General features: G+C 43.5%; 1 protein-coding gene across 1 annotated transcript in view; it reads right to left on the bottom strand.

The window, feature by feature from the left end:
• Positions 1 to 389: 389 nt before the first annotated feature.
• Positions 390 to 15,806, bottom strand: part of LOC106582457 (serine/threonine-protein kinase 24) — a 33,303-nt gene continuing 17,886 nt past the window's right edge. The window contains exons 3-11 of the mRNA XM_014165588.2: positions 14,093 to 14,149; positions 13,850 to 13,958; positions 13,271 to 13,428; positions 12,373 to 12,558; positions 11,943 to 12,088; positions 11,624 to 11,756; positions 1,327 to 1,395; positions 736 to 875; positions 390 to 576 (exon numbers count right to left, since the gene is read on the bottom strand). Of these exons, the coding sequence (XP_014021063.1) occupies positions 543 to 576; positions 736 to 875; positions 1,327 to 1,395; positions 11,624 to 11,756; positions 11,943 to 12,088; positions 12,373 to 12,558; positions 13,271 to 13,428; positions 13,850 to 13,958; positions 14,093 to 14,149 (1,032 nt within the window). The 3' untranslated portion in view covers positions 390 to 542. The remainder of the gene's footprint in view (positions 577 to 735; positions 876 to 1,326; positions 1,396 to 11,623; positions 11,757 to 11,942; positions 12,089 to 12,372; positions 12,559 to 13,270; positions 13,429 to 13,849; positions 13,959 to 14,092; positions 14,150 to 15,806) is intronic.

Genomic DNA, 15,806 nt, shown 5'->3' with positions numbered 1-15,806 from the left:
GACCCCATCCACTTAAAAGCAGGATACCTGAGTTTTGAAAAGAATGCTTCAATCTCCACCGCACATTTCACAGGATCTCAAGGGAGATGCTCGCATGCACGCGCACACACACACACACACACACACACACACACACACACACACACACACACACACACACACACACACACACACACACACACACACACACACACACGAAAGTTAGATCCTCCCTGAAAGGCTACAGAACCTTTTAGGAATAAGCCACACCAAATATTTGAATCAATGGTCCTGCATTCATATTGGAGGTATTGAGCCCAAAAAGGTCTTACAGCAGTTGTCAGTCAAGGTGGCAGCTGACCAACAGGCCAGTGACTGGCCGCAAAGTGACAATCTATGTTAAGTAGAGATAAAAAAAACAGGGCTGAGGCTTTTCTTTAGGTGAATGAATGAATGAGTGATGGAGAACTTCCTGGGAGACTTCATCTTGGCTGTTGATGTCAGAGGCCATGGACTGACGGACTGCTGCTACTGTAGGGGTGGGAGGGGGGTGGGTGGGGGTGTCACTGGGAGGATGAGGCCCTGGGTAGAGAAAACCTGCAGGAGCAGAGGATGAACAATGGGAAGATTTAGGTTGGGATGGAGGTGTGAGAAACAACACTAGACTTATAGGTCTGCACCCTAATGTTGGAATAAAATGAAAATACTATGAGCTGTAAATCAAATCATGGGAGGTGTTGATGCTATTGCCATTACCTCCGTAGTCTGTGCACTAGTTCAGACACCAGGGCGTCAGAGATACCAGGATAGGACTCCTCTGACCGGAAAACGGCCTCCCTCAGCTCGTCCACAGCCTCTGGCTTGCCATTGGTTGCCTCAACCTGGTTCTCTTTTAACTAAGGGAAGGAGAGAGAGTTTACTGGATCATTTTGGCTCCCAAGTGGCGCTGTGGTTTAAGGCACTGCATCTCAGTGCTAGAGGCATCACTACAGATACCATAGTTCGAATCCAGGCTGTATCACAACCGGCCGTGATTGGGAGTCCCATAGGGCGGTGCACAATTGGCCCAACGTCATCCGGGTTTGGCCGGTGTAGGCCGTCATTGTAAATAAGAATTTCTTCTAAACTGACTTGCATAGTTAAATAATGGTTAAATAAATAAATAAATAAAATCTTAAAGTGTGCAGCTGTAACTTCAATAAGGTAAACAGATATATCAGAACAGTTTGACCCGGAATCATTTAACTTGACTGAGATTCACCGTTATTATCTTTAGATAAAAAGAGAAATAGTAACATCACAAGATGTCAGAAGATATAGTTAAAATGAGCCCAAATACATTCTTACCTCAGCAAACAAAGGTGAAATGATAGTGTACCAGCTCTGTGACAGAGGCCTTTTTGGATTGTCTTGCACCTGATGAAGAAAGTATAAAATTAAAAATCATACTGATGGCTCTGTGCAAGAGCTGAAAAACAGCTGAAGAGTGAAAGTCAGCTTATTAAAACAGAGAATGCCCAGAAACCACCTCCTGAACAACTCTGTGTTTGGTTAGATCATGATGTATATGAAAACTGACGGGAGAAAGCATGTGGTATGAATATACACACTATGGCGGCACGAATATATAGACTATGGTATAAATATATAGACTATGGTATAAAAATATACTAAGTATATACAAAACAAAAAAACACCTGCTCTTCCATGACAGACTGACCAGGTGAAAGCTATAATCCCTTATTGATGTGACTTGTTAAATACACTTCAAATCAGTGTAGATGAAGCGGAGACAGCTTAAATAAGGATTTTTAAGGCTTGAGAGAAGGATTCAGAGGATGAATGGGCAAGACAAAAGATTTAAGTGCATTTGACCTGGGTATGGTAGTAGGTGCCAGGTGCACCGGTTTGTGTCAAAAACTGCAATGCTGCTTGGTTTTTCACACTCAACAGTTTCCTCGTGCGTATCAAGAATGGGCCACCACCCAAAGGACATCCAGACAACTTGACAACTGTGGGAAGCATTGGAGTCAACATGGGCAAGCATCCCTGTGGAATGCTTTTGACACCTTGTAGAGTCCATGCCCGACGAATTAAGGCTAGTCTGAGGGCAAACTCAGTATTAGGAAGGTGTTTTGTACACTCAGTGTACACTACGGTATACACCATGGTACGAGTATACACCATGGTACGAGTATACACCATGGTACGAATATACACCATGGTACGAGTATACACCATGGTACGAACATACACCATGGTACGAACATACACCATGGTACGAATATACACTATGGTATAAATACACTATGGCAGTGGTATTCAAACTTTCCCGCGTGGTAGCCATTTTTCCCCGCAGAATTTCTGGGGACCCCATTATTTTCACCCCAAATCCAATGACAACCTGAAAATCAATACATTTAGATTTTTTACATTAACAAATAACATTGAATTCATGACATTTTCATCTGTTATCAAAATGAAAAGAAACAAATAAACACATTTACTAAATAAAATTGTATTTTTTAAAACCAAGAATGATGCCACTGTGTTCTTGGGGTCCTTCAATGCTGCAGAAATGTTTTGGTACACTTCCCCAGTGTCCAAACTTTTGACTGGTACTGTATACGTGCAGCTTGACATTATCGATCATTGTCTGCTGCTGGAAAAATGTGTGTTATGGCTTCACGTCCCCTGCTATAATGTGGATAAAGAGTTACTTGTCTAACAGAACACGGGTGTTCTTTAATGGAAGCCTCTCAAACATAATCCAGTTAGAATCAGGAATTCCTCAGGGTAGCTGTTTAGGCCCCTTGCTTTTTTCAATTTTTACTAACAACATACCACTGACTTTGAGTAAAGCCAGAGTGTCTATGTATGCGGATGACTCAACACTATACAAGTCAGCTAGTACAGCAACTGAAATGACTGCAACACTTAAAGAGCTGCAGTTCATTTCAGAGTGGGTGGCAAGGACTAGGTTAGCCCTAAATATTTCTAAAACTAAAAGCATTGTATTTGGGACAAAACATTCACTAAACCTCAACTAAATCTTGTAATACATAATGTGGAAATTGAGCAAGTTGAAATGATTAAACTGCTTGGAGTAACCCTAGATTGTAAACTGTCATGGTCAAAACATATTGATGCAGTAGTAGCTAAGATGTGGAGAAGTCTGTCCATAATAAAGCGATGCTCTGCCTTAACAAAACTATCAACAAAGCAGGTCCTGAAGGCTCTAGTTTTGTCACACTTTGACTACTGTTCAGTCATGTGGTCAGGTGCCACAAAAAAGGACTTAATGTACACAGAGAGCTAATATTAATAATATGCATGTCAATCTCTCCTGGTTCAAAGTGGAGGAGAGATTGACTTCATCACTACTTTTATTTATGAGAGATATTGACATGTTGAATGCACCGAGCTGTATGTCTACTCTAAACTACTGGCACACAGCTCGGACACCCATGCATACCCCACAAGACATGCCACAAGAGGTCTCTTCACAGTGCTCAAGTCCAGAACAGACTATGGGTGGCGCACAATACTACATAGAGCCATGACTAAATGAAACTCTATTCCACATCAAGTGACCAAACCTGATAGTGCTAGTGACAACTTCCGGTCACAACTTGCAGACTTGTTTAGGTGCTGCTGTGTATTTTGTTGCTACCTGACAACTTGACGGTTTTTACTTTTAAATTACCGTTTATATTTTTAGTTTTTCCCTCGCTCAACTTTTTTTTCATTCAACTTTTCACTCTGGACGTGGTTCGTCAGGACCTCCACCAGCCGAAGCTAAGTAGTAACATTAACACGATGCCTTCTAATTGTAGTCGCTGTACTCATAATATACAGGAGAACGATCGCCTTAATGCGAGGATAGCTGTGCTGCAAGCCCAGCTTCAGACGCAATCGTTAGGCAAGGGTAATTTCAGTGTAGGAAAGGATGAAACAGTGTCTGTGCCACCAGTAAGTACAGATAGCAGTATAAATCCCCTCGCACAGTCCACGCAGCCGGACAACTTCCTCATGGCTTCTGGAGGGAAACGCTGTAGGAATGCTCAACCGTTGTCGCTCATTCAGCCGACAGAAACTTTCAACCGGTTCTCCCCATTAAGCAGCGAGTCGGAGTCAGAATCCGAGCCTTCTCTGGTCTCTACTCCTCCCGTTATGGGGTCTGAGACGCCGAAGCCTCCCATCATTAGCTCTGACAAATTGAAAACCCTAGTCATTGGCAACTCCATTACCCGTAGTATTAGACTTAAAACGAATCATCCAGCGATCATACAATGTTTACCAGGGGCAGGGCTACCGACATTAAGGCTAATCTGAAGATGGTGCTGGCTAAAGCTAAAACTGGCGAGTGTAGAGAGTATAGGGATATTGTTATCCGTCGGCATCAACGATGTTAGGACGAAACAGTCAGACGTCACCAAGCGCAACATAGCTTCAGCGTGTAAATCAGCTAGAAAGATGTGTCGGCATCGAGTAATTGTCTCTGGCCCCCTCCCAGTTAGGGGGAGTGATGAGCTCTACAGCAGAGTTTCACAACTCAATCGCTGGTTGAAAACTGTTTTCTGCCCCTCCCAAAAGATAGAATTTGTAGACAATTGGCCCTCTTTCTGGGACTCACCCATAAACAGGACCAAGCCTGGCCTGTTGAGGAGTGACGGACTCCATCCTAGCTAGAGGGGTGCTCTCATCTTATCTACGAACAAAGACAGGGCTTTAACTCCCCTAGCTCCACAATGAAATAGGGTGCAGGCCAGGCAGCAGGCTATTAGCCAGCCTGCCAGCTCAGTGGAGTCTGCCATTAGCACAGTCAGTGTAGTCAGCTCAGCTATCCCCATTGAGACCGTGTCTGTGCCTCGACCTAGGTTGGGCAAAACTAAACATGACGGTGTTCGTTTTAGCAATCTCACTGGAATAAAGACCTCCTCCATTCCTGTCATTATTGAAAGAGATTGTGATACCTCACATCTCAAAATAGGGCTACTGAATGTTAGATCCCTCACTTCCAAGGCAGGTATGGTCAATGAACTAATCACTGATCATAATCTTGATGTGATTGGCCTGACTGAAACATGGCTTAAGCCTGATGAATTTACTGTGTTAAATGAAGCCTCACCTCCTGGTTACACTAGTGACCATATCCCCCGCGCATCCCGCAAAGGCATAGGTGTTGCTAACATTTATGATAGCAAATTTCAATTTTCCAAAAAAGAAAATGACGTTTTTGTCTTTTGAGCTTCTAGTCATGAAATCTATGCAGCCTACTCAATCACTTTTTATAGCTACTGTTTACTGGCCTCCTGGGCCATATACAGCTTTTCTCACGGAGTTCCCAGAATTCCTATCGGACCTTGTAGTCACGGCAGATAATATTCTAATTTTTGGTGACTTTAATATTCACATGGAAAAGTCCAGACCCACTCCAAAAGGCTTTCGGAGCCATCGTCGACTCAGTGGGTTTTGTCCAACATGTCTCCAGACCTACTCACTGCCACAGTCATACTCTGGACCTAGTTTTGTCCCGTGGAATAAATGTTGTGGAGCTTAATGTTTTTCCTCATAATCCTGGACTATCGGACCACCATTTTATTACCTTTGCAATCGCAACAAATAATCTGCTCTTACTCAAACCAAGGATCATCAAAAGTCGTGCTTTAAATTCTCGGACAACCCAAAGATTCCTAGATGCCCTTCCAGACTCCCTCCGCCTACCCAAGGACGTCAAAGTACAAAAATCAGTTAACCACCTAACTGAGGAACTCAATTTAACCTTGCGCAATACCCTAGATGCATTCGCACCCCTAAAAACATTTGTCATAACTAGCTCCCTGGTATACAGAAAATACCCGAGCTCTGAAGCTAGCTTCCAGAAAATTGGAACAGAAATGGCGTCTTCTGACTAGCTTGGAAAGACAGTACCGAAGAGCCCTCACTGCTGCTCGATCATCCTATTTTTCCAACTTAATTGAGGAAAATAAGAACAATCCCAAATTTGTTTTTGATACTGTCGCAAAGCTAACTAAAAAGCAGCATTCCCCAAGAGAGGATGGCTTTCACTTCAGCAGTAATAAATTCATGAACTTCTTTGAGGAAAAGATCATGATCATTAGAAAGCAAATTACGGACTCCTCTTTAAATCTGCGTATTCCTCCAAAGCTCCGTTGTCCTGAGTCTGCACAACTCTGCCAGGACCTAGGATCAAGGGAGACACTAAAGTGTTTTAGTACTATCTCTCTTTACACAATGATGAAAATAATCATGGCCTCTAAACATTCAAGCTGCATACTGGACCCTATTCCAACTAAACTACTGAAAGAGCTGCTTCCTGTGCTTGGCCCTCCTATGTTGAACATAATAAACGGCTGTCTATCCACCGGATGTGTACCAAACTCACTAAAAGTGGCAGTAATAAAGCCTCTCTTGAAAAAGCCGAACCTTGACCCAGAAAATATAAAGAACTATCGGCCTATATCGAATCTCCCATTCCTCTCAAAACTTTTTGAAAAAGCTGTTGCGCAGCAACTCAATCCCTTCCTGAAAACAAACAATGTATACGAAACGCTTCAGTCTGGTTTTAGACCCCATCATAGCACTGAGACTGCACTTGTGAAGGTGGTAAATGACCTTTTAATGGCGTCAGACCAAGGCTCTGCATCTGTCCTCGTGCTCCTAGCCTTAGTCCCGCTTTGATACCATCGATCATCACATTCTTTTGGAGAGATTTGAAACCCAAATTGGTCTACACGGACAACTTCTGGCCTGGTTTAGATCTTATCTGTCGGAAAGATATCAGTTTGTCTCCGTGGATGGTTTGTCCTCTGACAAATCAACTGTAAATTTCAGTGTTCCTGAAGGTTCCGTTTTAGGACCACTATTGTTTTCACTATATATTTTACCTCTTGGTGATGTAATTCGGAAACATAATGTTAACTTTCACTGCTATGCGGATGACACACAGCTGTACATTTCGATGAAACATGGTGAAGTCCCAAAATTGCCCTTGCTGGAAGCCTGTGTTTCAGACATAAGGAAGTGGATGGCTGCAAATGTTCTACTTTTAAACTCGGACAAAACAGAGATGCTAGTTCTAGGTCCCAAGAAACAAAGAGATCTTCTGTTGAATCTGACAATTAATCTTGATAGTTGTACAGTCATCTCAAATAAAACTGTGAAGGACCTTGGTGTTACTCTGGAGCCTGATTTCTCTTTTGACAAACATATCAAGACTGTTTCAAGGACAGCTTTTTTTTCCATCTACGTAACATTGCAAAAATCAGAAACTTTCTGTCCAAAAATGCAGAAAAATGTATCCATGCTTTTGTCACTTCTAGGTTAGACTACTGCAATGCTCTACTTTCCGGCTACCCGGATAAAGCACTAAATAAACTTCAGTTAGTGCTAAACACGGCTGCTAGAATCTTGACTAGAACCAAAAAATGTGATCATATTACTCCAGTGCTAGCCTCTCTACACTGGCTTCCTGTTAAGGCAAGTGCTGATTTCAAGGTTTTACTGCTAACCTACAAAGCATTACATGGGCTTGCTCCTACGCATCTTTCCGATTTGGTCTTGCCGTACATACCTACACGTACACTATGGTCACAAGACGCAGGCCTCCTTACTGTCCCTAGAATGTCTAAACAAACAGCTAGAGGCAGGGCTTTCTCCTATAGAGCTCCATTTTTATGGAATGGTCTGCCTACCCATGTGAGAGACGCAGACTCGGTCTCAACATTTAAGTCTTTATTGAAGACTCATCTCTTCAGTAGGTCCTATGATTGAGTGTAGTCTGGCCCAGGAGTGTGAAGGTGAACGGAAAGGCACTGGAGCAACGAACCGCCCTTGCTGTCTCTGCCTGGCCGGTTCCCCTCTCTCCACTGGGATTCTCTGCCTCTAACCCTGTTACAGGGGCTGAGTCACTGGCTTACTGGTGCTCTTCCATGCCGTCCCTGGGAGGGGTGCGTCACTTGAGTGGGTTGAGTCATTGACGTGATCTTCCTGTCTGGGTTGACGCCCCCCCTTGGGTTGTGCCGTGGCGGAGATCTTTGTGGGTTATACTCGGCCTTGTCTCAGGATGGTAAGTTGGTGGTTGAAGATATCCCGCTAATGGTGCGGGGGCTGTGGTTTGGCAAAGTGGGTGGGGTTATAGCCTGCCTGTTTGGCCCTGTCCGGGGGTATCGTCGGATGGGGCCACAGTGTCTCCTGAACACTCCTGTCTCAGCCTCCAGTATTTATGCTGCAATAGTTTATGCGTCGGGGGGCTAGGGCCAGTCTGTTATATCTGGAGTATTTCTCCTGTCTTATCTGGTGTCCTGTGTGAATTTAAGTATGCTCTCTCTAAATCTCTCTCTCTCTCTTAGAGGACCATGCCTCAGGACTATCTGGCCTGATGACTCCTTGCTGTCCCCAGTCCACCTGGCCGTGCTGCTGCTCCAGTTTCAACTGTTCTGCATGCGGCTATGGAATCCTGACCTGTTCACCGGACGTGCTACCTGTCCCAGATCTGCTGTTTTCAACTCTCTAGAGACAGCAGGAGCGGTAGAGATACTCTCAATGATCGGCTATGAAAAGCCAACTGACATTTACTCCTGAGGTGCTGACCTGTTGCACCCTCGACATCCACTGTGATTATTTATTATTTGACCCTGCTGGTCACCTATGAACATTTGAACATCTTGGCCATGTTCTGTTATAATCTCCACCCGGCACAGCCAGAAGAGGACTGGCCACCCCTCATAGCCTGGTTCCTCTCCAGGTTTCTTCCTAGGTTCTGTTCTTCCTAGCCACCATGCTTCTACACCTGCATTGCTTGCTGTTTTAGGCCAGGTTTCTGTACAGCACTTTGAGATATCAGCTGATGTAAGAAGGGCTTTATAAATAAATGTGATTTAATTTGAAGTAACTGATGCAAGCAGTAAAACTAGATTTAAAAAAACAGATGAATAAAAACACCTTATGGAACAGCGGGGACTGTGAAGCAACACAAACAAAGGCACATGCATACATACACACACACCATACACACAAATACACATGGATTTAGTACTGTAGATATGTGGTAGTGGTGGAATAGGGGCCTGAGGGCACACAGCATGTTGTGAAATCTGTGAATCTATTGTAATGTTTCTAGAATTGTATAAACTGCCTTAATTTTGCTGGAACCCAGGTAGAGTAGCTGCTGAATGGGGTTCCATAATAAATAGAAAATACGTAAGGGATAATCAAGGAGGAAAATAATGAACGACGTGGTGTGTTCCTTCCATGGAGTTGCATTATTTTCCAGATAACGCATAGAGCCCCAAGTTGATTATCCCTTTTATACCATGGCAATAATTTAACATATTTGCCGGTAGAAATGTGTTCAACATCCACTGAAGTAGCTAGCAAGTTTTACTAGATAGCTAGATTAGTTGCCGTGGTAACCAAACAAACAGACTTGCTAGTTGAGCTAACCAAACCCATCAGTCCTAGCTTGCCATTATGAAAATAAAATTCCAACAATGCCAATGTTTTAAATTTGACTTTTGCTTTCAAAAGCAGCTCAAACAAAACATGTAAAAATTAACTATAGCCATTGAATTCTACCGTGCGTTATAGGGAAATAATGAGTGCTCTAGAATGCCCTGGTATACTTACGCACTAAGGCCAGAGGAGGTGTGGTTTATGGCCAATATACCACGGCTAAGGGCTGTTTTTACTTTTTATTTCACCTTTATTTAACCAGGTAGGCAAGTTGAGAACAAGTTCTCATTTACAATTGCGACCTGGCCAAGATAAAGCAAAGTAGTTTGACACATACAACAACACAGAGTTACACATGGAGTAAAACAAACATACAGTCAATAATACAGTAGAAAAATAAGTCTATATACAATGTGAGCAAATGAGGTGAGATAAGTGAGGTAAAGGCAAAAAAGGCCATGGTGGCGAAGTACATAAAATATAGCAAGTAAAACACTGGAATGGTAGATTTGCAGTGGAAGAAAGGGCAAAGTAGAAATATAAATAATGGGGTGCAAAGGAGCAAAATAAATAAATAAATAAATAAATACAGTAGGGGAAGAGGTAGTTGTTTGGGCTAAATTATAGATGGGCTATGTACAGGTGCAATAATCTGTGAGCTGCTCTGACAGCTGGTGCTTAAAGCTAGTGAGGGAGATAAGTGTTTCCAGTTTCAGATTTTTGTAGTTCGTTCCAGTCATTGGCAGCAGAGAACTGAAGGAGAGGCGGCCGAAGGAGGAATTGGCTTTGGGGGTGACCAGTGAGATATACCTGCTGGAGCGCGTGCTACAGGTGGGTGCTGCTATGGTGACCAGCGAGCTGAGATGAGGGGGGACTTTACCTAGCAGGGTCTTGTAGATGACCTGGAGCCAGTGTGTTTGGCGACGAGTATGAAGCGAGGGCCAGCCAACGAGAGCGTACAGGTCGCAGTGGTGGGTAGTATATGGGGCTTTGGTGACAAAACGGAAGGCACTGTGATAGACTGCATCCAATTTGCTGAGTAGAGTGTTGGAGGCTAGTTTGTAAATGACATCGCCGAAGTCGAGGATCGGTAGGATGGTCAGTTTTACGAGGGTATGTTTGGCAGCATGAGTGAAGGATGCTTTGTTGCGAAATAGGAAGCCAATTCTCGATTTAACTTTGGATTGGAGATGTTTGATGTGAGTCTGGAAGGAGAGTTTACAGTCTAACCAGACACCTAGGTATTTGTAGTTGTCCACATATTCTAAGTCAGAACCGTCCAGAGTAGTGATGCTGGATGGGTGGGCAGGAGCAGGCAGCGATCGGTTGAAGAGCATGCATTTAGTTTTACTTGTATTTAAGAGCAGTTGGAGGCCACGGAAGGAGAGTTGTATGGCATTGAAGCTGGCCTGGAGGGTTGTTAACACAGTGTCCAAAGAAGGGCCAGAAGTATACAGAATGGTGTCGTCTGCGTAGAGGTGGATCAGAGACTCACCAGCAGCAAGAGCGACATCATTAATGTATACAGAGAAAAGAGTTGGCCCAAGAATTTAACCCTGTGGCACCCCCATAGAGACTGCCAGAGGCCCGGACAACAGGCCCTCCGATTTGACACACTGAACTCTATCAGAGAAGTAGTTGGTGAACCAGGCGAGGCAATCATTTGAGAAACCAAGACTATTGAGTCTGCTGATGAGGATGTGGTGATTGAGGCGAAAGCCTTGGCCAGGTCAATGAATACGGCTGCACAGTATTGTTTCTTATCGATGGCGGTTAAGATATCGTTTAGGACCTTGAGCGTGGCTGAGGTGCACCCATGATGTTCTTAGGCAAGACGCAATGCAGAGTGCCTGGACACAGCCCATAGCCGTGGTATATTGGCCATATACCACAAACCCCGGAGGCGCCTTATTGCAATTATAAAATGGTTACCAACGTAATTAGAACAGTAAAACACAAATTGTCATACCCATGGTATACGGTCTGATATAACACAGCTTTCAGCCAATCATCATTCAGGGCTCAAACCACCCAGTTTATAATATGGTATAAATATACACAATGGTATAAACATACACAATGGTATGAATATACACTCAGCTTAAATTAGAATTTGGGGTGAGGATAACCATGATAAACTAAGTTGCATGTTTCTCTGCCATCTTACCTTGTTCCTCTCCAGCTCATCAAACTGGGCGGCACCATTCAGGAACTTCTTGGGGTCCTTCTCCCTGATGGTGTTGAAGATCCAGTCATCGTTCCCAGAGTCGTTCACTCCAGATGCCTGGCCATCCTGCTCACTGACAAGACATAAAGACAACCTTTAGACAACCTCACATGGAAACACAGTCTGAAGTATATTAGTAAACTGTCCCAATAAACAATCTGGTTAACAACCACTTGTGTGTGAATTGCCGAGGAACGAATGACCACGATCGGCTAAATAACATTAAAGGACTTTAATGGATCAAATGATAATGACTTACGAGTCCGACTCGTCGTCGCTGGAGTCGTCCCGAGACTGCTCTGCTTTCCACTTCTTGTACTTCTCCACCAGCTCTGAAAGGTAGGACGTCTTCTTGGCGTGCCGGATGATCAGCTTGTGTTTTAGCAGCTCCTTGGCAGTTGGCCTCTGAGGAGGAGCACAGAGTCAAACAAGTGTAAATATTGGATGTGTTTCCTAATGTACAGAGGGTTGACTTTCTACATTTTTGTCATTTAGCAGATGCTCTTATCCAGAGCAACATACAGGAGAAATAAGGGTTAGGTGCCTTGCTCAAGGGCACAGACAGATTTTTCACCTAGTCGGGTTTGCGGATTCGAACCAGCGACCTTTCGGTTACTGGCCCAAACGCTCTTAACCACTAATTAACAAAATGCTCATTTGAGCTCAATTGCTCCCCAAACACCACTTACAAAGCTGGGCTCTTTGTTCAAACATGCTTCTATGAATTCTTTGAGGGGTTTGCAGTAGTTTCCTTCCAGGGTGGGCGGGTTGTTCTTTGGGATGACGAATAAGACCTTCATAGGGTGAAGCTCTGAGTAGGGTGGCTCTCCTTTGGCTAGCTCTATGGCTGTTATACCTAGCGACCATATATCCGCCTGCGACACAACGATAAAAAAAATACTTTTGAGAAAGATTTTTAGAACAAATTCATCACACTTCCACAAGGGACTTCAAAACCTCATAGCAAATATCAATAGGGATGGTTTGTGATGCAAAATATATCCAGACAGCATGATTCACAGAATGAAAGTGATAACACTTGAGACTTCATTAGAGATTTCTATTCAAAAGATGCAGGGAGCCATTTTATATTTCACATATTAGCTAGTAACAAACTTCACACCCGCTAGAATATATATATGCCTACTAAGTGGGGCCTTTCTAGTGGGTGTGAGATAGCCATTTAAAGGAACTACCGTCAACCCAGGGTGAGACTGTGGTGGCTCTGGTTTGCCGCATGGTGATTCATATGTTGTGGTCGTTCCTAATGTGTCTGGTGATATTTTCTATCTGTGTGCAGTGCTGTGCACTGGCTGTAGTGTGATCACAGCAGGTTACAGAGCTGAAGCTCCCTCTGCAATGCCTCTACTCAACAGAACAGTGGAATTCAGCCAGAAGAAAAAAAGGGGTTACTGGACACTATGATTAGATTTTTTAGGATCCCCACTATGAAAACAAAGTTTGCATTAAACATTTTGTTGACAATCCCACACATTGCCTATGACACATTATAACACTTGCACGAACCTATGAACAGATATGTCATCTTAACCTAGAACCTGAAAGAGAGCTTGTGGTATTTCTGACCTTGGAGTCATACGCAGACTGTTTTATGACTTCAGGAGCCATCCAGAAGGGAGTGCCCACGAACGTGTTCCTCTTGATCTGGGTGTCCGTTAACTGACCCGCCACTCCAAAGTCTGCCAGCTTCACGTCTCCTTGCTCCGATAGCAACACGTTAGCGGCTGGGGGCAATAACACGAATGATAAGATTTACCATGGTGGCCAGTCAGTTGGATATTCATGTTGCACTGTGTGGCCATAGTGTGTTCTGAACAGATTTACTGAACAGATTTACCATGGTGGCCAGTCAGTTGGATATTCATGTTGCACTGTGTGGCCATAGTGTGTTCTGAACAGATTTACTGAACAGATTTACCATGGTGGCCAGTCAGTTGGATATTCATGTTGCACTGTGTGGCCATAGTGTGTTCTGAACAGATTTACTGAACAGATTTACCATGGTGGCCAGTCAGTTGGATATTCATGTTGCACTGTGTGGCCATAGTGTGTTCTGAACAGATTTACTGAACAGATTTACCATGGTGGCCAGTCAGTTGGATATTCATGTTGCACTGTGTGGCCATAGTGTGTTCTGAACAGTACCTTTAATATCTCGGTGGATTTTCTTTTCAGAGTGCAGGTACTCAAGTCCCCTCAGGATCTCTCTGAGAATTGTGGCAATCTGGGTTTCGTCCAAGGCACCGGGCTCCAACTAAAAGAGAAAGCAGGCTGGAATAAAGCGTCCTACTGAACCTTGACGGAAATGTGAAGGCGCCTTTTGGGTTAGGCCTGTGTTACATCAATGCAATCTTACTGAGGAGTTTACTATACTGTAGAGAAACTTACTAAATCCAGAGCTGATCCTCCTCCTAAATATTCCATAATAATCCATAATTTTGCATCCTGAAATTAAAGAGAGAATGTTTTAATCATAAATCATGGTCTTTATTAAAACAGATCAACATGTACTGTTATCTTGAGAGAGAGAGAGATGGCATAATACAACACTTTGTAAAGCAGAATAGCCTCAGGTTAAAGAAATACAACTAGGATGTTTAGCTATAAGAGTCTAGTGTGTTATGTAGCACACACTAAATACAAAAAAAGGCCAGACTTTCTTCCTCGTTATGATCCATAAACCAGTTGGTTTCCTTCCCAGCCTCCCTGGCCTGAATCTCTCCTTCCCAGCCTCCCTGGCCTGAATCTCTTCAGCAGCTTGCCATAGCCTACTAACCAGCTCTTATCCTCAGTATGGGATCAGACAGAGCATTTCATATGTAAACCATAATTCAACAGTATGTGGAGCAGAAGTAATGGGCCCTGCACGGTACTGTTAACATGGGAGAAAACTCCTCTTTTCACCCTGGGGTAATTACACACATTTTAATGCCAAAGAAAGGCTTTTCAAGAGATGCTGAGTGTTTCTGAATGATTCAGTCTCAGTTCTGACTTAAATCTGCTTGAAAATCAGAGACAAGTTTTGAATATTTCTGCCCAACCAAATTGACTGAACTTGAGCAAATTTGACAAAAATCAATGGATATGTGTTGTGCAAGGTTGGTGGTAGACACTTATTAAAAATGATTCACAGCTGTGATGGCTGCCAAATGTGTATTAACTAAGGTGTGAAGACATTCACAATCAATACATCTTAATCTTTCATTTTCATTGATTTGGAAAATGTTACATACTTTTTTCCTCACTTTTATAACGTGGAGTAGATTGTGTAGATCAGTAAAACAAATCTAAATTTACTCCCTTTTTAAATTTCATTTTAAGGCAGAAAAATGTGAAGACTGTGCAAGGCGTGTAGACTTACACTAGGCAATGTGGCGAACAATACCCAAGAGTTTATAAAGTAGCCTATGCAGTCAAATAAGGGTTATAAGGAACAGCTATGATCAGGAACAAATACAAATACTACATGACCAACTCCGCAAAAGGAAACTTGGAAGTCAGGGGGGGAAATACACTATATATAGAAAAGTATGTGGAAACGCCTTCAAATTTGTGGATTTGGTCATTTCAGCCACACCCGTTGCTGACAGGAGTACAAAAATCGACCACATAGCCATGCAATCTCCATAGACAAACATTGGCAGTAGAATGGCCTTACTGAAGAGCTCAGTGACTTTCAATGTGGCACAGTCATAGAATTCCACCTGTCCAATAAGTCAGCTCTGCCCTGCTGGAGCAGCCCCCGGTTAACTGTAAGTGCTGTTATTATGAAGTGGAAATGGTCTAGGAGCAACAACGGCTCAGCCGCGAAGTGGTAGGCCACATAAGCTCACAGAACGGGACCGCCGAGTGCTGAAGCACATAGCGTGTAAAAATCGTCTGTCCTCAGTTGCAACACTCACTACAGAGTTCCAAACTGACTCTGGAAGCAAAGTCAGCACAATAACTGTTTGGAGCTAAATGAAATGGGTTTCCATGGCCGAGCTGCCACAGACAAGCCTAAGATCACCATGCGCAATGCCAAGTGTCGGCTCGAGTGGTGTAAAGCACGCCGCCATTGGACTCTGGAGCAGTGGAAACGTGTTCTCTGGAGTGATGAATC

This window comes from Salmo salar, chromosome ssa21 (assembly GCF_905237065.1).
Source record: "Salmo salar chromosome ssa21, Ssal_v3.1, whole genome shotgun sequence".
Taxonomy (NCBI): domain Eukaryota; kingdom Metazoa; phylum Chordata; class Actinopteri; order Salmoniformes; family Salmonidae; genus Salmo; species Salmo salar.
This window is presented reverse-complemented; position numbering and strand designations above follow the sequence as displayed.